Source organism: Mustela nigripes, chromosome 4 (assembly GCF_022355385.1).
Source record: "Mustela nigripes isolate SB6536 chromosome 4, MUSNIG.SB6536, whole genome shotgun sequence".
Lineage (NCBI taxonomy): Eukaryota > Metazoa > Chordata > Mammalia > Carnivora > Mustelidae > Mustela > Mustela nigripes.
Window position 1 is genome coordinate 146,036,329 of NC_081560.1, and position 22,141 is coordinate 146,058,469.

At 42.0% G+C, this 22,141-nt stretch overlaps 1 protein-coding gene across 5 annotated transcripts in view; it reads left to right on the plus strand.

The window, feature by feature from the left end:
- The first annotated feature begins 383 nt into the window (after window positions 1–383).
- The window catches only part of NRG3 (neuregulin 3), a 1,046,954-nt gene continuing 1,025,196 nt past the window's right edge, over window positions 384–22,141 (plus strand). For 4 of the 5 annotated variants that reach the window (XM_059395856.1, XM_059395857.1, XM_059395858.1 and 1 more), the window contains exon 1: window positions 385–1,259. In XM_059395856.1, the coding sequence (XP_059251839.1) occupies window positions 431–1,259 (829 nt within the window). In that variant the 5' untranslated portion in view covers window positions 385–430. Of the gene's footprint in view, window positions 1,260–22,141 lie in introns of all 5 variants that reach the window. The other variant, XM_059395860.1, reaches the window with a different exon arrangement.

Here is a 22,141-nt window from a genome sequence, read left to right on the forward strand (position 1 = left end):
GGCGGGCAGCGGCGGCAGCAGCGGCAGCAACAGCAGCAGCAGCGGCGGCAGCAGCAGTAGTAGCAGCAGCAGCAGCAGCAGGAGCGGGGCCCCGGCGCGCAGGAGGCCGCTTGGCGGGCTGCAGACGCGCCCAGCCGCTCCCTGACCGGCCGGCGGCGCCGGGGGCCCGTCTCGCCCCTCTTCCGCGCTCCTCGCCGCCCCCTCCCCGGTCCGCGTCCCCTCCCCCGCTCCTCTCCTCCCCGCCCGCCGCCCGCCTCTCGGGGGGAGGGGCGTGGGGGCAGGGAGCCGATTTGCATGCGGCCGCCGCGGCCGCTGCCTGCGCCCGAACCCGCCGCCGCCGCCGCCGGAGCCCGCGCCCGCGCCCGGCCCGCGCGGCCCCATGCCTCTGGCGCGGCCCTCGGGGGGGCGAAGGTGAAGACCGGCTCCTAGGATGAGTGAAGGTGCGGCCGCTGCCTCGCCACCTGGAGCCGCTTCGGCAGCCGCCGCCTCGGCCGAGGAGGGCACCGCGGCGGCTGCGGCGGCGGCAGCGGCGGGCGGGGGCCCGGACGGCGGCGGCGAAGGGGCGGCCGAGCCCCCCCGGGAGTTACGCTGTAGCGACTGCATCGTGTGGAACCGGCAGCAGACGTGGCTGTGCGTGGTGCCTCTGTTCATCGGCTTCATCGGCCTGGGGCTCAGCCTCATGCTCCTCAAATGGATCGTGGTGGGCTCCGTCAAGGAATACGTGCCCACCGACCTGGTGGACTCCAAGGGGATGGGCCAGGACCCCTTCTTCCTCTCCAAGCCCAGCTCCTTCCCCAAGGCCATGGAGACCACCACCACGACTACTTCTACTGCGTCCCCCGCCACCCCCTCCGCCGGCAGTGCCGCCTCTTCCAGGACGCCCAACCGGATTAGCACCCGCCTGACGACCATCACGCGGGCGCCCACTCGCTTTCCCGGGCACCGGGTGCCTATCCGGGCCAGCCCGCGCTCCACCACCGCACGGAACACTGCGGCCCCCCCGACGGTCCTGTCCACCACAGCCCCCTTCTTCAGTAGCAGCACGCCGGGCTCCCGACCCCCGGTGCCAGGAACCCCCAGTACCCAGGCAATGCCATCCTGGCCCACTGCGGCATACGCTACCTCCTCCTACCTTCATGATTCTACTCCGTCCTGGACCCTGTCTCCCTTTCAGGATGCTGCCACCACCTCTTCCTCCTCTTCGTCTTCCTCCTCCTCTACCACCACCACGCCAGAAACTACCACCAGCCCCAAATTTCGTAAGTATACACTGGGTCTGAACTCTGATTTACTACTGAGTTTCCGTTTTACCCTCCTCTTGTCTTTTCCCCTCCGCCGCCGGTCTTCTAGCATCCTCCACCCCTCACCCCCATTCCAGGTTGGAGCACTGAATGAGATAAAGTGGCCGCAAGGGAGGAAAAAGGTGCGGGTCTGTTCTGGGTCTGTGTGCGGGGTGGGGGTGGGGGCTGTAGGAAGCGGAGAGAGATTGTCAAGCTTCACCTGGCCTACTTAAGTGGGTCCCAAACGAGAACCGATCTCATAATTCCCTTCAAAGGGTTAACGCGAGCGCGATCTCTGCTCACTGCAGACCTGCTGGAGAGCTCCGGGATCCGGCTCCTATTGAGAGGTGGGGGAGGCGGGTGGGAAGTCGGGGGTGGGGAGTGGGGGTGGGGGGGTAGGAAGGGCCTTCCCCCAAGCACTGAGCCCTTTCCCCGCTGGTGGGAAGGAGTGAAAGAAAAGCACATGCAAATTGACGGACGATAAACCACAAAGGGAAGTTATGTCCGTGTGGGTGTGTGTGGGGTTGGGGGGGAAGGAATGATTTGATGGAAATGTTGATAGAATGAAACTGTAGACTTACAGCAGCTCTGACCCGGGCAGGGACCAGGAAGGGTTAATTAGAAGCCATTGGGGGAGGTAGGGAAATGAGGCGAAGCTTGGCGTAGGGCTGAAGCGATTATCCCCCGTCCTCCTCCCCACCTCTCCACCTGCCCGGCCCTTCCTGGGTGTAGAGATTGCTTCTGTGGCCGCCCAGAGTGAGTTAAGTAGGGGGTGATAGGAAGGGAGCCCTGCTGAGCTACCGCCTTTAGGGTCCTGACGGAGGAGGAGTTTTTTAGCCCTGTCAAGCATTTGCTTTTGTTCCTTTCCCAAAGGTGGGGTGTGAAACCTCATCTCCCCTCCTTCCGTTCCTGAAAAATAGAAGGGGGATTGGACCGAGTTCTCTACACTCAAGGGGGAGAACGTCCAAATCCTTTGAAACAGGTCACTCTGTAAATGAATGTATCATCTTCAGCCTGGGTGGGATTGCTGCCAGTACTGGCCAGTTTACCCCAAAGAGTGATAGATTTCTACGTATTTGTATAGGTGGTGTATATTTTCTGTATATCTTTACAAATGTTTTGTGTGACTACTTGACCTACCTCCCCCCACCCCCACCTTCTCTTGTTCTAAGGAAATGTTGGGAAGCTTCTGAATCTGACTGTTGATCAGGATATAGGAAACAGTTTGCAATCTCTGAAGGTTATTTAGGACAAACCCCCAGCCTGCCAGTTCAAGTTCTGTGCAAGCCTGTTCTCTAAAACTGTCTTTACCTTGTATTTCTGTTTTGAGCTATAACATCTGGAGAGGAAGGGAAGAGAGCTCATCATTAACTCTTCAGTAGGAATCCCTGGCTTGCTTTCCGTCATCTGGTGATTTTTCATTTCTCTGATCTTTGGTCTTATTAACCTGGCTGTTATTTAACCCTGGAAACTTAAAAAAAAAAAAAAAAGATTTAGTACATTTATGGGTAAGGTCCAGGAGAGAAATTCCTTAATGCCTCGACTTTGGGGGGAAAAAATAAAAAGAAATTGGGAGTCAGGGAGAAGAGGGGAAGGAGGGGATCTGCCACAAACCAGAATGGCAGTCAAACCCAGTAACTTGCTGCTTCCCTCTCCTTTGGCTGAAGCCGTCATTTTTTTGAGAGCACATTTTCTCAGGAGGAGTTCAGAGGCTTCTCTCAGCAAATCTAGCTTGAGTTTTGTGGAGGATAAAGGATGTGCAATTGTATGTATGTTTGGACATATTCAGTGGTTTGAAAATATATGAGTGTCTATCCTGATGACCTCAGATTTTTTATCTTTTGATGCAGTTGATGCGAATAATGGAGTGTGGGTGTACTTAACTGTGTGTGTGTGTGTGTGTGTGGAGTCTTGTACTTGGGGGGGGGGGTATTTCATGTTCTTTCTCAATTGATCTCCTTGCGTTCCATTCCCGAGGTCTTTAAAGAAAAGCCCAAGGTAATTATTGCTACCTTTCCATGCTCCTTTTTTACATTCTGTAGAAGGGAATGGCAGCCTGTTTAATAAGTAATGATTATTGACAAGACTCTCAGCCCCAAGGAAAAGGGGTGGGGGTAGAATCTGTAAATGGTGTCAATGTTCACTTAGACATATAAGCAGCATTTGTTTTATGTGTATCTGAGGTCCACCTCTTGCTCTTTTTTAAACCTTCAACAAGGAGTCGAATTAAGGGATAACACACAAGTATGCAAATCCAATAGAAACTGACCTGGTTTGCATATATCAACAACGGAAATTTTAATGAGGGAAAGATTATGCCGTTTCCATAAAGGATGAATTTAAATAGTTAGGTTTATATGGTAATTTAAAGAAAAGATAGTTTAATTATTATTATTATTTTTTGTCCAAGATTGTCCAAGGATGATTAACAAAAGGATATAAAGATTTCATTTGAGGGATTATTAGTACTGCCACTGTGGGCTGAAGAATGGCCTGAATATCTTGCATTTTATTTTTCACTTGTTTTGGTGTGCTACTAAAGTTCCCAGGAGAGAAATTCCCCTTTTTCCTAGTTTCTACCATCAGATTTAGTAGATTTTTTTGTTTTCATCTTCTCTCTTTTTTGGGGGGTTTCTTTCTCATCTTCTTCTTTAAATGAAAGTCATGAATTATATTGTAGCACCTGAAGACAGCTAAGGATGAGACTCTGTTTTTTTTTTTTTTTTTTTTTTTTCTTTTTCAAGACTAAGCCACTAATTCCTTAATGGCCAGGTCTTTGCTCTTGAATTGAACATCTCAGGGTTTATAGAATGAATGTCTTTGTGTTTGTCTTAGGTCAGTAAGAAGGATCTGTATCTGTAAAGGCAGCACAGCTCTTTGGAAGAAGAGAGGCTGGTGCACTCTTGAATAAACACACTTTCTGATGGGTAATAGGCAAAACAAAAGTTAGTTTTGTTACATGGGAGACTCAGTTTAGAAGACTCTTTCTAATTTTCTGTTGGATTAAAGACAGATTGAATTTAAAAGGAAGGAGGGGGAAGGGCTTAAAGTTGACTATGTTCTTGTCCTCTTCCAACCTTTAGACACTGAACTGGATCAAAACTTTCTTCCACGTTACTGGGATCTCTTGGGTTCCCAGTTAGCTGCCCACAACTTGCTTTAGCTTCCGATGTTTTAGAAGCAAATATCTTGAACGTATGGCCACCAGATTATTTCACCAACAACCTCATTGAAGTATCTTGCCTCTAAGAATGTAGATTAGTTCAGTTTTTCCAAGAGAAAGGAAGATTTACTCTAGGCAGGAGAGGAATAATGATTTTGACCCGTTTACAAAGAGCATTTTATAGCACACTGAGTTGTAGTTTCCGACTTGAAACTCACATGCAGAGTGTTGGCCAGTGCCCCTCTGGATTGTTACTTTACTCAGCCAGAAACCCTGTTTTAACAGTTCAAAGTTAAGAGTCATTGGGTAAATTCAGAAACTGAAGACAAGAGAAAAGAGCCACTTGTAATTGGTTAGTTTTGGGGCCCTATTTGGAAAGTATATATTTAATTACAATAAGTAAGACCACGGTCTCAAATACTGTATTTAGTGAAGAGGTAAATGTAGAATGTATTATTGATGTATAAACGTGGTATGGGGGTGATTTTTATTATAACCGAGTCTATATCATTAAAACTTTCCTAGCCATACCTGTTGTAATTTTGAAGACTGCCGTTGATAACACTGTGTTCTTTTAAAAAAAATTTTATTTTTATTTAAATTCAATTAATTAACATACAGTGTATTATTAATTTCAGAGGTAGAGTTCAGTGATTCAACGGTCGCACATAACACCCCGTGCTCATTATATCACACACCCTACTTAATGCCCGTCACCATACCCTATGTCCCCATCCAACATGTAGTATTTTCCTGTATTCTTTTCAAAAGTTTCCAGTCTTTCAATAAGAATACTCTTCGTTGTTTTATAGCAGCTTTAAATATAATTTGTTAAAATAAAGTTACTTCTATATATTGTTCTCTATTTACATGAATCAGAGCCTCCAAAGGAATTCTAGCATAGCAGGGACCAACCCCACCAAAGTGAGAGGATTCAGAGCTTGAGGTCAATATTTCTTATGATATTCAATCCAGAGCTTTTTTATGAGCACATATTACAACCTGAGTATGTTTTGATTTCCTTGGCCTTAATGTGGGATTATGAGACTTTTCTGCTTTAATAACTTATACTGTGTGCTTTACTCTTTTAGACACTTCCTTTGTACTTCATCATCCTCACACACACAAGAAAACTAAAGGGCTGGGGCAGGTTAGGCAAGGTTCTTTCTAGAGCCATTTTTAGTTTGGTCTTGGTGCATGAAGACAGGGCGGTTCAAGCCTTCCTCCTCTTTTCCCCATGACTGAGATAAGGCAATACTGTTGCTAATTGAGATGACCTTTTGCAGGGTTGATTTGTGAAGCAAGTCACCTATTGTATTTGTGCTATATTTACTGGATAATCTTTTTTTAACCTAACGCTGATCCATAAACCAGTCAAAAAGGGGAAAAAAAAGAAACAACAAAAAAAGCCAAACCCAACAAACAGGCAAGTAGAAGCTGCTTTGTCACAACTTCTGTCTGTTATTTTCTAAGTCCAGATCGGGCCATGAGCAAGAGTGTGGGTGCAGGGTGAATCGGTGCCATTCTTGGGAGGTCTGGTGTGCAAGGGAGCAAAATCTCTCTTCCCTTGGGAATGCTCCCCCAGCTCTTCCTCCTCTTTACAGCACAATGAGAGGAAGGCAGATTTTCAGCTTGCTTCTTTTGTAGAAATTCTTTCCTCATAACCCCTCATATCCAGTGCCAGACATATCTCGATATTCTATCTGGGATGTTGAAAATGGAACATGAAGGTTGGCCCTGAAATATATAAGAGCAAGGAAAGAGCCATAAATCTAAGTCTGTAAAAGGCATTTGAATTACTTGTGAATAGAACTGAAAATCATTTTTTCCCCCTTTGAATCTGTTTTTATCCTCAGACTTTTGTGTTAGGTGAAGCCGAGCTATACTGGGTTGACAAATACCACTGAGACATTTTGAGATCCTAGATGTTTTTCTTGTCTACACCCAGAAAAGTGTTTCCTCCAGAGCCATATACGTATTGAAAGGGATGGGGGAAATCAGACTCAATTTAAAGCTTTGTAATATTGGGATGAAAATGGAGCTAAATAGGTGTTTTCCATTCATGCAGTTATTAACAAAAGTTTTAGGATAGATGCTTAGTTTGATTTTCCATCTTCACTGTTTCCCTGGGATTTCTTAAATTCCTGTTGAATAATGCCTCTTTTGAAGATTCCTTATAGGCTTTTGATTTTTTTTTTTTAGACTTTTATTTCTTAGTTTATTTCAGATTTTTCCTAGATAGCCATAACATCTCCATGTCATTTCAGGCTGTTACAAAAGTCAACACTTTGGGTAAGACGATGTTAGACTAAGTTGATGAACAAACTTGAGAAAAAAAATTCTACCCACTTATGCAATTGAGTTATTACACTGTCTTGGTGCTTTATTTCTTAAATTAAAAAAAAATTAAGGATTCCAAAAACTTGGCCAAAGCCACATGTCCATTTATTGTCCCATCTAGATTGGGATACAAATCATATAAAATTTTGACAACATTTATTGAGTGATTCTGCAAAACAGTGTTTCAACTGAACATAAAATATTATGTCTTTTCATGTAGTTGTGTTACCTACATAATACATGTCATGTTTCACTATTTTAATTCATTATAATGAATATTAAACATCAGTTTGGGACATTGCAATGCTGGTAGCCAATTGGTTAACTTAAGAAGTCTATTAAAGTAATAGTTTAAAAAGAAGACAATTAAAATAAAGCTTTCTCCCATATCTTGATATAGGGCCAATGCTTTTTCTTGAGTATGTGTCTATAAATTTGAGCCCCACTTGTATGTCTTTTCCTTCCTTTTCTTTTTTCATAAGGTATTACCTCTAATTACCTCTTTCTTCTTTAAGGACCCTGGTGAAGGAATATGAACCAGACTCTTTAGAGATACTATACTATGTCCCTATGTCCTTTGCCTGTATCCTTTAAAGTTTTCTTGCACATCTAATTCAAAATAATTTTATTCGGTTTTTTTTGGTCACCATTTAGAGTTTCTTCAAAGCATTCACCTATGTTTTAATAGAAACTGCAATTATCTTTCATTTCTGCAATCACCTATCAGTGGCTTACAACAAATTTCAATTACATAATGACAGTAAGAGCAACTGACATAAAAAGGTTTGTTACCCTGGCTGAGTGTTGGTAAGCACACAATTCAAAAGTTGGTCATGGTCACAGAGGTGTGGTTGCTTCTTTGAGCTTGGCCTGGTGGCAATGACCTTGTCACTATCCAATGAGCTTCCTTGTATTCATCACACTGGAGGGGTGGTGACAGTCAGCTGGCTTACTGGAGCCAGTTTAAGAAAGTGACTCCTTTAGTAGTAGGTCATGACAGCTTTTTGAGATTTTTATGGAAGGGTGACAAAGTTTTGCATTAAACAAAACAAAACGAAAACACCCCATCAAACCCCAAACCTGTAGCCTTAAATTCTGTGATAACTGTGCAACCTCAAAGAAGCATTTTAATCTCTCTGAACTTTAATGTCCTCCTCTGGATTAATGAGGGTCATGATAATTACCTGCCTTGTGTATCATTCGTATAAGAACTTGTAAGCTACAAAACCACTTTACTGTTTTTATGTCAAGAGAAATGGGAAGTGGATAGACCAGGTATTTTCCTCCAAGAGCACATCAGGCTGTTGAATTCAGTTGAAATATTGGAGCTAGTTTGTTACCTTGCTTGAGGGATCTTTTATCACAATGAGAGATTATTGTTCTTGTATGCCCTTGGATCTTTCCCGTGCTCCTTTTGGATATGCTGGCGCACACAGTCAAATATGGTGTGGAAATCTACCTCAAATCACCTTGGAAATTTAGTCCACTCCACAAACTGGAGCCCACGATTTCTTATCCTTTGCTTGGTACACATTTTTTTAAGGCTTATCTTGCACATACATTAATCAACGAGAGGATCCAAAGTTTTGGGGGAAAAAATGAGTGGGATTGTTGAATGGTCTGTAGAGCTGAAATCTGCAGACATTTTCAGATTCTTGATGAAAGAAAAAATGCCCTATGCCTTACTTTCCTTCCTTTCCCACACGGTCTTGCATTCAATCTTTGGAGTTTGAGAGAACATTGGTAACAATAGTCAGTCTTTGTATTGCATTCTATTCCCCTCTTTATTTAGAAGTTACTGTGATTTAGGCTTCAGAGGATTGATAAGTGACTTGTATCCATCAAACAGCTTTTAGATGGATACCTTTTACTTTGGGGAACTTTGCTATTAACATTTTGAAAACATCTTGGCCTGTGTTTGTTGGAAACTTAATCCTGATTTATATTTTAAAGTATTACTTTTTTGTTTGAAGCCTTTTGTTTTCAAGACAGTTGGTGATTGTACATAAGTCATAGATTGCCATTCCCAGGCATAAAAGGAGACAAGTCAGAAACAAGCCTCCAAACTGAATTGAGAATTCAATTTAATAATAGAAGTTTAGCAGCTTCCAATGATAAGATTTTTTTCTCTTTGAGGCCTTTCTTAGAAGTGATAGTGTGTATCATGGCTGCAATGTGGGCTATAAGAGAATTAGAAAAAAAAAAATCATCTGGCTATATGCAACTATTTTAGCATGAGTACCTTATAGCCAGGGTTATGAGAACAGAATTTGTACTAAATATTTGATAGAAATTCCTGAACATAGTCTGCCTCTTAAGATACCCTTCCTGTGATGACATGTGACCCTAGTCATGATTTTCCTGTGAATTGCCAGGGACTTAGAACTTTACTAAGAGAAAAATCACACTCTCATCATTATTTTAGGATCAGAGTCTGTTGAGGTCTGTGCCATGAATGTTACTTTTAGAAATGTGGAAGAATTCTTCACAAAATCTCAGTCTTGGAATGGGCTTGAGAATTTAGGTACTAACAGTGAGAGCTGCCGTTTGTGGGGTTTTACTGTGTGCCAGGAGGGCTAGCTCTTCATGTATTTATTTATTGCTTTATTTCTTGTCTTACTGATTGATTGAAACAAGGACTCCAAGACCATCAGGCCAGTAGTCCAGGTATGATGATCTCAATCATACAGCTAATCAAGCTTGGCTCAGAGTGGTTCTGTAATTTGCCAAGGACATGCTAAGTGGCATAGTTTGAAGACTCAGGAAGGTTAAAAGATCATTTTCCAGGTAATCTCTCCATTGATCATCATCCATTGATAAGAGTGTAGCCATACTGTGTACATGACCTCTTTCAGCCCTTAAGACAAGGGCATTTGCCATCATAAACTCTGCAAAGGCCTCATCTGTCCTATACCCGTTTTGTTGTTGTTGTTGTTTTTGTTTGTTTGTTTGCTATGGTAAAGGGAACCTTTCAAACCAGAGAAATTGTCCTGGTTTTTAGTCCAAGGAGAAATTTAGGCGACGTTTCAACAAAAGATAAAGAATGTGTTCTTTTAAACTCCTATTCCTTGATCTTCTAACTCTGTTTTCTCCTGTGGCTGCTTGTAGGTGATTCAGTAGACCAATGACAGAATATTTACTTTATTTTTCTGTTCCCTACAATCCAGCCAGAGTTGTCTTCTTTGCCCATTCCAAACTTGCTTTTGATTACAGTAGTTACTGCATCATATGCTGAGACTGACCAATGGAAATGTATCAGGGAATGTTTGGAATCAAAGCCTTGGAGTCCTTACAGACACAGAAATACCAACCCTGTTGAATAAATGTTGGCTGTTGTACCATAGGCACTGTCTCCTGAAGAGCATCTGAATTCCCTCTTGGAACCATACTCCAAGGTCCGCACCATTGACTAGCCAACAATCCTGAGAAGAGGAACATTCGTGAGACACTGATAGTCAGCCAGGCATACCCCACATTGGTCCCAGTCATTGCTTACTCCTTTGACCTTTCTGTCTAGCAAGGGTCCCTAAGGAAAACAAAACAAAACATTCTTTTGGTTAAAGTGAAGGATGATTGGGATTTCTACTTCTGCAAATCCATGAACAGAAACTGGGAATCAGTCAAATCCCAAGATAGGGTTATTATAGACTCTGTATAGCCATGCAGAAGGATAGGAGCACTGTACTAGCAGGAAGCCTGTCTCATCAGAATCCCTGTAAGACTGTGAATGAATCACATAGACTAAGAATGACAGCTGTACTCATCGAGAAGAGGGGAAGTGAGATTGCTTACCCAAATTCATTGTTAAAGTTTTTGTTGGCATGATGACAAGATCTAGACTCCAGGAGTAACAAGTGATCATGGGGAGAGGAAATGTTTATATTAAACACTATCTTGACTTCTATTTAACTGACTTTTCAGTATGAGACTATTTCTGGATTAAAAAACTGACAAATTTCCCCGCTGCTCCTGGGGGCTGGGGTCAGTGCAGAGACCTCCTCTTCCTGGGAAACTCAGCAGCCCATCACGCAGTGCATGTTCCTGGGGAACCTGGTCAAAACCATTTTTAGACCACCTGCTTCTCGGTCGGGGTTTCCTAGGTAGCAGAGCAGCTCTCTCACTGAGATTTACTGAAAGTCATCCCTCAACACAAGGGTTTGTAAAGGATCAAAATAAAACAAAATTAAAACAAATTTAAAGATTAAAAAAAAAAAAGAAAAACTAACAAATGCCCTTTCATGCTGAATAGCTCCAGTTGATATAGGGCGTCCGCCTTCACCAAATAAGGGGTGTGCTTACCAAGTATTAGTTGTATCTAAATCTGTTGATGCCTGTTGTTGCTACTGTAATTAGGTAATATATTCAAATAGGATGCAAACCAATGAATTAATTGTGGTTTCTATTAGAACTCAATTGATGACTTTGGATATACTCTATAAAGATAAATCCCTTGAAAAAGATGCTTGTCGAAGAAGTTGTGGGCAAGTTAAGGGGGAGTATATTTATATATCCATAAGAAACCTGCCCTTGGATTATTTGACCTGTGGCTTTAAGTTGTCATTCCACAATAAATAAACTGAAACTGAAACATTGCAGTATGTATTTTAGGTGTGGCTTTTCACAGAAGAGTAACAAATTTAGTCAGTGAAAAGCCTTGAATTTTACAGCCAAATAGTTGGCAGGTGAATGTGCATTTATATGACTTAGGATAAAATGAAATAGATAGTAAATAAATGTTACTTTGCCCATGTGATGGAATTATAATGACATGTATCATGGCTGCAATGTAGGCTATAAGAGAATTAGAAAAAAAAAGTTGTTTGTTTAATAATTTTAAGTATACTGCAAAGTGTTTAGTATATAATTATCTAAAACTTTAGGTAGAAAATTATGTAAAGTACCAACTATATGAAGTTGTGCAGATTAATAGATGGATTTAAGATATATAGTAATTATATTCAAAGGAAGTATACCAAATTGTTAACGGTGATTTCTGGATTGTGGAAAGGGAATGCTGTCTAATTTATTGTATTTATTGTATTGTATTTATTTAATAGTCAAAATTATCTCTCTAGTTAGATGTTATTAAACTTTTGAAAAAGAAGAGACAGAGAATAGCCTCCATAAATCAGTTTGGTTATTAGTCTTGGTTCTGTGAAGTTTCTTTTCTTTTTTTTTTTTTTTTCGGACCAAGCATTTGTGTCTTGATTGGTGGTGTCAGCATTAAAGTGTTGGCTGAGTTGGGTTCCTGCTGCGAAATGCAGATGTGTAGAAATATAAGTGCGTTTCATTTGCTCATGGGAAATAATGCCTTATTGAAGGCAGGGTATCTTACCCTGGGCCTTCCACCATTAACCTTGACCTTATAAGGATAAAGAAGATGGAGGTTTAATGAGTTTCTTAATGGCTCTTCGGTCTGCAAATGTTGGGCAGTCTTTAATAGTGTTGCTTGGGGTAGATAATAACCAGTAGGAGTCAATCAGTTGTGTTTCTGCTAACCAACTACATGGTCTATTTTAAGGATCACCTAAAGCAGAATGCAAAGGCAAGTTTGAAGTGAAGGGTCCTCGAAGGGAAGGCTGAAGTCAAATGAGAACAGGTGGGATGACCAGTTCAAACAATTTCTAGATTCTATGAGCCTCTCACTGAATCATCAGATATTAATTCTTATCCTAAAGTTAGGTGGTTAGACTACAGATAGATAAATTCCATAGGCCAGTGGAAAGTAGTGACTTGCAGAGAACACAGTTCTTTACTTTGATGAGGAATTGTGCTCAAAATCTTTTAGGACAGCTCACAAATACATTGGTGAACAGAAAGAGTCAGAACAAAAGTATCATTTTGTTTATACGATGTTGAGTGTTAGAGGTCAAGATAGTGATTGTCCTTGGGGAAGCAGCAGGTAGTGAAGGGAGAGACCCATGATATGAGGCTTTAAGATGAAATTGATAATTTTCTGCTTCTTGATCTGGGTGCTGATTACATGGGTGAGTTCTTTTGGTCAAAATTCATCGAGCTCAATACAAGCATCACAATATAAAAGAAATGTTTCTTTGGCCTTTGCTTCATGCTACCAGGGTGGTAGCCTGAGTTTCTGGATTTTTCCACTTATAGACAACTGGATCATAATGCTGAGTGTTTGTTTTTCATGCCCTGCAGTCTAACAGATGCAAAGAGGGTCTTCTTGGCTTCATCAGCTTCCTTTTTTTCCTCAGGATTCCTAGCTTTGTGAGATTCCATGTAAGATACCCACACTCCTTTTCAATTTAAGCCTTTCTGAGTGGATACTTGTGTTTATATTACTTAAAATTTCCTTTTCCCCGTATCAGGAGTGTTTCTGTGGCAGCATGAGCTATCACACTTTTCACACATCCTCCACCTGTAAAACCATACTTGTGTCCTAATAGTGATTTTGATCACAGTTCGGCAGCATTTGGGTACACCGTCCATAAGAAAGTTAATTCATCATCTGCATTTATGGTTTCGCTGAAAAGACCAGAATATACGTACCAGAGAATGATTAAGTGCTGAAGTGTGTGATTCCAACTCATGCCATTTCAGAAAGCAGTGATTAGAACAGGCATAGGTGATTTCAGGGGAGTATTTGTTTAGGCAGAGAAATGGAGAATTGAGGCCACAGGAGAGAAGGGAGATTAACAAAGTAAAGTGTGCATGCACACCCTTGTATTGAAGAGTGGAGGATCTGGCCTAGTGGGCAGAGAGGGTAGCCTCCTCTTTTCCTCAGGACAAAGCCTGATTAAGGAGGGAGGGCTTGGCAGGACATGGCTAAGCTGCTGTGGGAAACAGTGAGGGTTGGTGCAAGCAATTGGCACAATATCTGGTGTTTTCAGAAGATGCAAGGTCTTCAGGATGACTTGGAGGGAGGAACAAACCGCAAATTGTAAAGATTCTCCAAGGCTAATTTGTCCCAAAGCATTTAAAGATATGGTCTGTGATTTGTGCTGAATACATTTAAGTATTGACTTGATTCCAGTACCTCTTCAAAATGCTGCAAGAAGCAAAAGAATTGGTATGTTTAAATATGTTTACTTTTTTGCATTGTCACATCAACACAGCTCTAGATTTAACACAAAATAGTAGCTTTCGAATATCTAAAAATCTGCAAGAAGAGATATAAGAGAATAACCAGCAGAAAGTCTTGATTTTACTTAAATGAACCAGGGACTGCCTTTAGAATTTTCAGAGGCAAAAGCTACTTTATGAATTGATCACCACATCATCCTTCTGGTTCCACCGAGGTTCTCTTTCCAGAAGCTACTCAGCACCTTTTGGGATTAAATGCTGACATGGCATGGCATTCAAAAGGTAGTAGTCCTGTTGATTCCCTCTCTGCCCTCATCACATGGTGAGGGAAGAGGGGGAGACCCTGCTGCTTTGGGAAGCAGGAGAATGGTTCTGTCTAAGATGAGGCCCTCCCCCAGCCTGCCAGAGAGCTCCCCTTGGACACAAGAGCTACACCCCTTCTTTCACGTATCCACAGCCCAAATTACTGTGTCGCCCACTTTGTTCGTCATAAAGAGGCTTCGGATTAGAATCACATTCATCACTCTTGCCAGTTTACTTGGTTGCTCGTTGTTACCAGATAGAGGGGCTATAACACCACGGAAGCATGGAATGTTCAATTAGAATTGATAGCCAACGGCGTCTCTCCTCCTCTCTTTTTCACTGATCAGATAATTTCCACTGAGGTCAACCTTTATAATAAGCCAGCTGACACATACTAGTGATATTTACTTGAAATACTTTGTTTATCTGCCCCCCCCCCTTTTTTTTTGTTGACGGAGATAACAGTGCCCTTTGCAGTTACTTGTTTGGGTCTTTTGTGTATTTGATCAGAAGATATTTTTGAAAGGAAAGGAGGCAACGCTGTAGATGGGATCTAAACGAAGTCAGCATCCGATCTGAGTTTCCCCTTCACTTGGTGCTGTGAGCTTCTCCGTGACCTTCCGTGGGAGCACGCTGGTGCTCATCTTTCATCATGAGCGGCTCCGAGTAATTTATGGTAAATAATGAAATGCTGTTTCCTACAATGCACTGCAAATGGCTGAGTGTTGTAAAAGTCTAAAGAGCTCTATTACTTCTAAATGACTAGATAACACAAAAATGTTAACCCCAAGGAAAAGAGGTCCAGTAGAACAGGCTGCTTGTGAAGTGCTGTCTTCCTGCTCGATGCCTCCTGATAGGCTTTCTGCACCTGAACTCCGCAGGGACTGGCTGGGATCTGAATAGTTACTTTCAGGAACCACGAGGAGAGGCTGAGGCCTTTTAGGCTGTTGGGAAGACCAGGAGCAACTGTGGTTCATTTTTTGGCATGGGGGTGGGGTGGGGAGAGAGAAACTTGCAAAATTTGTTTTCAATCTGAAACCCTTAATACATTTTTTACAGTGCTGTTACCGAGGGTGAGGCCCTCGTGATACAAGGGTGTGGCAGCAAATGCCTTGTTTGAACACTGATGTTGAACAGAAGAGGTTTTATCAGAATGAAGGTTTATAGAGTCCTGACAGGATTTCAGAATTAACTCTCAGCATAATATCTGTATTCTCTTTCTCTTATCCACATATACAACAGTATGTACCACACAGATAAAATTTGCAAAGCTCAGCTCCCTTGTACTGCATACTATATTAATACAAGTGTGAAATGTTTGTCATGGTGAACACGCATGTTCTCATCCTGGGTACCACAAAATAGCTACACACGTAAGTGTTAGGGTTTGAAGACCTTAACAACCAGGTACAGAAAGTCTTTATGTACTATACTCTCATTGTGAAAATTGAATTAAGTTGCCGGTCAGCGAGCTCTTTATCCTGACAGGAGAGCTCCTTTGTGGCAAACCATAGTGAAGGGTCGTCTTTGGCCACTGATACTTTCAAGCTCAAACCCTTTGCTGAAGTTTGCCACTGGATTTTCACATGATTCCCAGACATGATTACTTTACCAAATGAAATAATCTGTTTCTTCTACTAGAATGGCTTTCTTTCCTCCAGGTAGCAGCTACAAGGTATGAAAATGAATTGCACAAAAATAAATTACACAGGCTGCATTTTGGGGAGAGTAGCCGTAGCGGGATCCATCAATTTTCTTTTGACTGCTGTGTCGGGACGTCCACTCTAATTGTCAGTGATCAGTTATATGCAATCATTTGGACCTCTGGATCTTCCCCAAATAGAGATGCTTCTGTGCCAGGAAAATCAGGCTGTTTGGATGTTCGAGAATATTTTTGCTTTTGGTGAAGAAGGGTAGTTGCCGTGTGCCATAGGGGAGACAGATTCAGAGAAGTATGGCTATTCCCAGAAGCTTGTTTGAAGAATATGGACTAAGTGGCTCATGGCTCAGCTTCCAGCCCATTAACCATCTACCATCTACCTAAGGTTTGGCATTAGTGACACAGCCTGCTTTGGGTATCTGAGTAGGGACTCCGAGGCTTCTGGGTATTATCCAGGCTTTCTCATCTCTGTATGCTTAGTCTACCACTTCCTCTCTGATACTCGGCCATTTTGTAAACCGTGTGCAAAAGAATCCAGTGAACAAGAGGTGATTTCCATGGAGACAGGGAGACGCCAGCGAGTCTTACCTCAGGGAAGTTTATGTTTCTTGGCTTAATCTTGTTAATTGTTCCAATTTTTTTTCTTGGCTTCCAACGAAAATTAGAAGCAGGATAATTAGAAGAGTGGTTTTAAGAGGAAAAGAAAAGTAATTAAGGCCCCGTGGGAAGGCCACGGACCTTGTTTGGGGCTGTAGGCCCAGTTCTGACACTCGGTTGTTTGAGACCTCAGGGTAGATGGATTCACTCATGCTCTGAAATTGAGTGTGTGTGGTTTTTTTTTTTTTTTTTTTTTTAATTTCCCCTGTAAGTAAGGCTGTTGGACAAGACGTTCCCTGAGGCCCAGTTCATAATTTGAGATTAAAATCGTAGTGGAATTTTGAATGACTGATTCTGGAGGCTGTCTCCCTCCTCCTCCTTTCCTCTTTCTGTTTGTTCTCTGACCCCTACCTCTGACCCTGTTTTTTTTTTTTTTTTTTTAAATAATATTTAAATTTTATTAGACTCTTTTTTTCCCCCCCTTGAGATGGTATTTATTTATTTGACGCAGAGAGAGAGACAGCGAGAGAGGGGATACAAGCAGGGGGAGGGGGAGAGGGAGAAGCAGCCTTCCCACGCAGCAGGGAGCCTGATGTGATACTGTGAAGCGGGGCTCCATCACAGATCACAGGACCGTGGGATCATGACCTGAGCCGAAGGCAGACGCTTAATGACTTAGACACCCAGGTGTCCTGACCCTATGTTGTTGTTGTTTTTCCTGTAGTATACTTTTGGTGGTATATTTTGCATTTCAGCATTCACTAATACCAGTGTTTTTAGTGTGCTATATACGTGGGACACAGTTATATCCTTGAGTCTGGTGAACTTTGCTTGTTTACAGCTTTAAAAAAGAGAATTTCTTATCCTTCCTCTGACAGATGTAGAGGTTGGTAGCCAGCCATAGGTCTGGTATTGTGATGCGCACACATGAAAGTAAATGGATTCCAAGGGCAGAGGTATGAGGAGGCTGGGAGGAATTACTGGCACACAGAAAATATTTCATTTAGGAGTATAAATAAATTCATCCAGTTCTAGACATAACCATAATATCTTTCTCCCTTAATTAAACAGAGGTTCTACTTGCTGAATTTTACAGAGTGTTACAAGAAGAACACAAGACGAAGAAACAGTATCACTAAGGCACTGTGTGTCTTAATGTAAGGCATTATTTCATGACATGCTGGTTAGCACGAGGATTTTTGATATCAGAATGTGGTACCATCCATTGATTAGAGCACAGCTCTGAGCCAGAGTGACATTTAACTCAGAGTGGCTAGTGTTAATGTTTTATCTTTTTTTTTGGAACATCTTCCTCTTTGTTATATAAAGTATGTTCACTATGGAAAATTGGAAAACATCAGCAGTAAGGAAAATAAAATTCAACTGTAGTTCTACCACCTCGAGATAATTACCGTTATCTTTCTGTAGGATATTAACCCAATTTTTTGTTCCACAAATACGTATTTTTTTACAAAAATGAAATTATATATGCTCTAATAATTCTTTTAGCTATCCTTTTGTATTTTATGTTAAAGTATTTCTATGACAGAATACTTAAACTCTGTTTTTAATGATGTTGTGCTGAAGTATATTGACATACTGAAATATTGAAGTGAACTTAATCACCTTGAGAGTTTAGTTGTTCCAATTTGGTCATTATTAAATAAAATTCTGCCCCAAAAGTCCACAGTATGGAATGGGAACTTTTAGCCAACATATATACAAAAAACCTTAATTTTTTTTTATCCAGATTCCTAATTCTTATTGAAAAAGGATTGAGCAGTTCACATTCTTGCCATTGTGATGTCAGAATGCCCATTCTTGGGGCGCCGGGACTGCTCAGTCAGAGAAGCATCCAAATCTTGATTTCTGCTCAGGTCATGATGTCAGGGTCATGAGATTGAGCCCAGTGTTGGGCTCAACAACTCGCAGGTAGCCTGCTTAAGATTCTCTCTTTCCCTCTCCCTGTGCCCCTTCCCACCTCTGTCTCCCTAAAAACAAAAGAAAGAGTTATTTCCATAACTTTCCATTCTTTCCATAACTCCCACCCCATCGGTGTTATGTATCATTAACAACAAATCAACAAACAAAATGTTTTGCCAGTCAGTTTTAAAACAGTATCTTGTTGGTGTTCTGTCTTAACATTTCTCCAGTTACAAGGGAGAGTGAACATCTGGTAGTTTTTGAAACAGAGGTTGTGGGGGGAGGTTTGTGAGTCTTTCTTCGCTGCGTGTGCTGTATGGTCAGCTGCCTCCCTCCATCATCCATGACTTCATCTCAGCTGTAAGGAGAAGCTGAGGTCTGGAAGTATGAAAGCTACCCAGTGTAACTTAGAAATAAGGTGTTTTGGTGGTGGTTTTTTTTTTTTTTTTTTGCTTAAAACCCAGAAAGCATGGCAGATGGGCAGATAGAAGATGGGTCATGGTCACAGGGAGTCAGCAAATAAGGAATAAGGTGCAGCAATGCTTGACCAAGTGACCTCAGGGGATAGAGTGTTGGGTTACTTGACGTCTGTAAAACCACAGTGCTCAATGTTAACCTACAGGTATATAGCTAGTAAGATTCTCCTAGAAAATATACACCTGAACATGCACATACACACAAGGATCAAACATAAGAAAAATTCCTGAAAGTTCAGAGGGTTTAAATTGCAGCTTTCTCTGAATCGATGATGCCCAGGGACTACCTCAACTCCTTGGTCTCTGCCTTTTCTGGAACCTTCTCAGTGTTCTGTTAAGTAAGGTTTCTTTTCCACTCTTCCACTCTGTGGACTGGCTATTGAGTTGAGGCTTGGCCTCCAGGGAAGAGTGGTGTAAGCTGCTCTGCACCTGGGCCCTGTGACAGCCACTGTCTCCAGCTGCCGTAAGGCTACTGCTGTTCCCGCTAATAAGTGCCATGGAAACCCAGTGAGCTCCAGGAGAGGTGGGTGAGCTGCACATCACTGAGTGACACTGGATTGTTAAATGTCACATTACAAAAATAGAACCACCTGAGGAAAAGCGGGGCCACACTAGCATCCTGTAGCTCTCTTTCTTGGCCTCTGCTTCCCTTTGGCTAAGTCTTCTCCATGAGGAGCAGGGAGACTTGGTGCTTCAATTATCTGTATTGGTGGGTCTGGCAGAGATGTCCCATCTTTGGCATATCTCTAACTCCGAAACCAGACATTGATGAATTTGATTTGGATTAAAAAAACCTGACTCCGTTAAGGCTTTGCTGATCATGTATACATCTGTCCTTTGAGCTTCATAGTTTTAGGATCAAGGTAAGTTGCCTTAGCATCTACTATGTGGTCAGGTCTTTTTTTTTTTTTTTTTTTTTTTAAACACTACAAGAACAAAACAAGGGGCACCTGGGTGGCTCAGTGGGTTAAGCCGCTGCCTTTGGCTCAGGTCGTGATCTCGGGATCCTGGATCGAGCCCTGCATCAGGCTCCCTGCGCGAGACGGAGCCTGCTTCCCCCTCTCTGCCTGCCTCTATACCTACTTGTGATCTCTCTCTCTGTCAAATAATAAATAAAATCTTTAAAAAACAAAACAAAACAAAAAACCCCACCTTGGATAGCTTATATCCCAGGTGGATAAATTCAGATGACACCTCCAAATTGATTGACTTGAACTTTCCGATTATTGGTCCAAATACCCTCAGTCCTCAGCTGTCCAAAGGGAATCCCTGCCAGTTTAATGCAGTGGACTATGTGTCATGTTTCATTTAATGTGGATGTTAACTTTTTGTTTTGTTTATTACTATCCAATGTTATTACCATCCAATTAGGTTGAAAATCAGCAATTAGAATCGAATGCATGTAATAGTTGTTATTTTCCTTTTGCTCATAGTTACACTCTTAATGATGTGATTTGTAGTCGGTGTGTGTGGGTGTGTGTATGTAAGGGGTGCATGTACTATAGAAACAGCAGTGGGTGTTAAGTCTGGAAGAATCCAAAATTTGCTTATTAGATACCCAAACTTGATGGAGTCTATCTCCTTGAGCCTAAATATTCTCATTTCCAAAAGCCAAAATAATGGCTACTGCTTATAAGGCACATACTGTAGAATGTATAGATAATCAAATAATTGGATAAATCAAGGTGTATATATATTGGGAGCCAAGGGGTATTTGGATATATGAAAACTGGAGCAAATTGAAATCATTAATAGGGCCCGATGTTATTTATGTCACAAGCTAATGTTTTCTTTTTGGGAGCCAAATTTAATCTTAAATATTTAGTACTGTACTTAGGAACTTGATGGCTTGAAAATAAAAAAAATTTAAGCTGGAAAGCCCTGTAGAGAGGATGAGAATGACACTGAGAAAATCTAAATCTCAGAATGGTGTTGACGGGAACAGTACCAGTTTCCAGGCATCTGGATGTGAATTTCTCATCCTTTGAGAAAGGCACACTCAACCAGCATGCCCTTTTGGTATGATAGCCCTGGAAGTGTGGGATGCTCAGTTTGAAACTGAGCTCTGTGTCAATCCCTGATATCTCACTTTCTTACGTACCACACACAAGCAGCAGAGGAAATGTGCCTTTGAAGAGTGAAGAGCCCTCTCATTTTCTCACTATCCTATCTTATGCCATTTCTCTTCAGGGTGATTGTTCTTAAGAACGGATCCTCAATGCTGAGTAAAGAATACTTTTCCACAGTATTTCTTCCAAAGTGTGTCTTGATAGATTCTGCAAACTATAGAGCAGGATTTCACATGCTGAGTAAAAGGAAGATGATTTATATTTCTGAAGAAAGCTAAAATTCATCGCCCTTTTTCCTAGTCTCATTTTCCTCTTCTTCATCTATTTTTTTTTTTTCTTTGAAAGATCGAAGGTATATTGTAGATTTCATTTCCAGAGGTTGAGAATTTAGGGCTTTGTTTTGTTTTAAGTCGGAACATTGTATGATACAAAACGTCTGTTGTGGCTCAAGGGGCAGCAGATCTGTTGATGTGAGTTACTGACTTGAGCAGCCGTGTGGGGCTTCTCTTCCACACAGTCCCCTAAACATTCTTCATTGTTTAACTACTTATTAAGCATCTACTATTTGCCAGATGCTGTTTAGGCGTCGGGCTCTTGAGCTGCCAGAGGGTAAAGGATAGGCTCGAGCATTGCCTCCCGAACCCCCGGAGCATTCTAATGGGGAATTCATACAACAACATATGAATAAATAAGAAAATCTCTGCCAGTGAGAAGAGCTGAACAGGGTAGAAAGTTTGAATGTATGTAGGTGTTCAGGGAGGCCTTAGATGCAGTCATGCTAGTTGAACTGAGTCCTGCGTGTTAGAAAGAAGCCAGGCATGGCAATACCTAGGAGAGAAGTGCATCAGAAAGAGAAAAAATAAAGTTTAGGGGCCTTGAGGGATAGAAATATGGCCATTGTGTGCTAACATAATGAATATCCTCCAAAGTGATAAGAATTGAATTGGAAGAGGTAGACAAAGTATAGGGAACTTGAGCTTGATTTTTTCTTGTATGGGAAAACCATGGGGAGATTTAGGTAGGGAAAGATTCTGATGTACTTTATGTTTTAAAAAAAGTCCCTGTGGATGTTGTGTGATGCTGCACCCTTGGGGCCACTCCTGGAGTCAGGGAGACAAGTGAGAAGGGCACTTACAAGAGTGGGGACGGGTGTGGTGGGATCCGTGCCCTGTCAGATCGGATGTCCTCTGGTAGGCAAGCAGAAGGGGGACAGGGATGAATCAACACTTCCTCCCAGTCTTCCAACCTGAATAGTAGGGGGCAGGGTGGCATCATTAACTGAGATG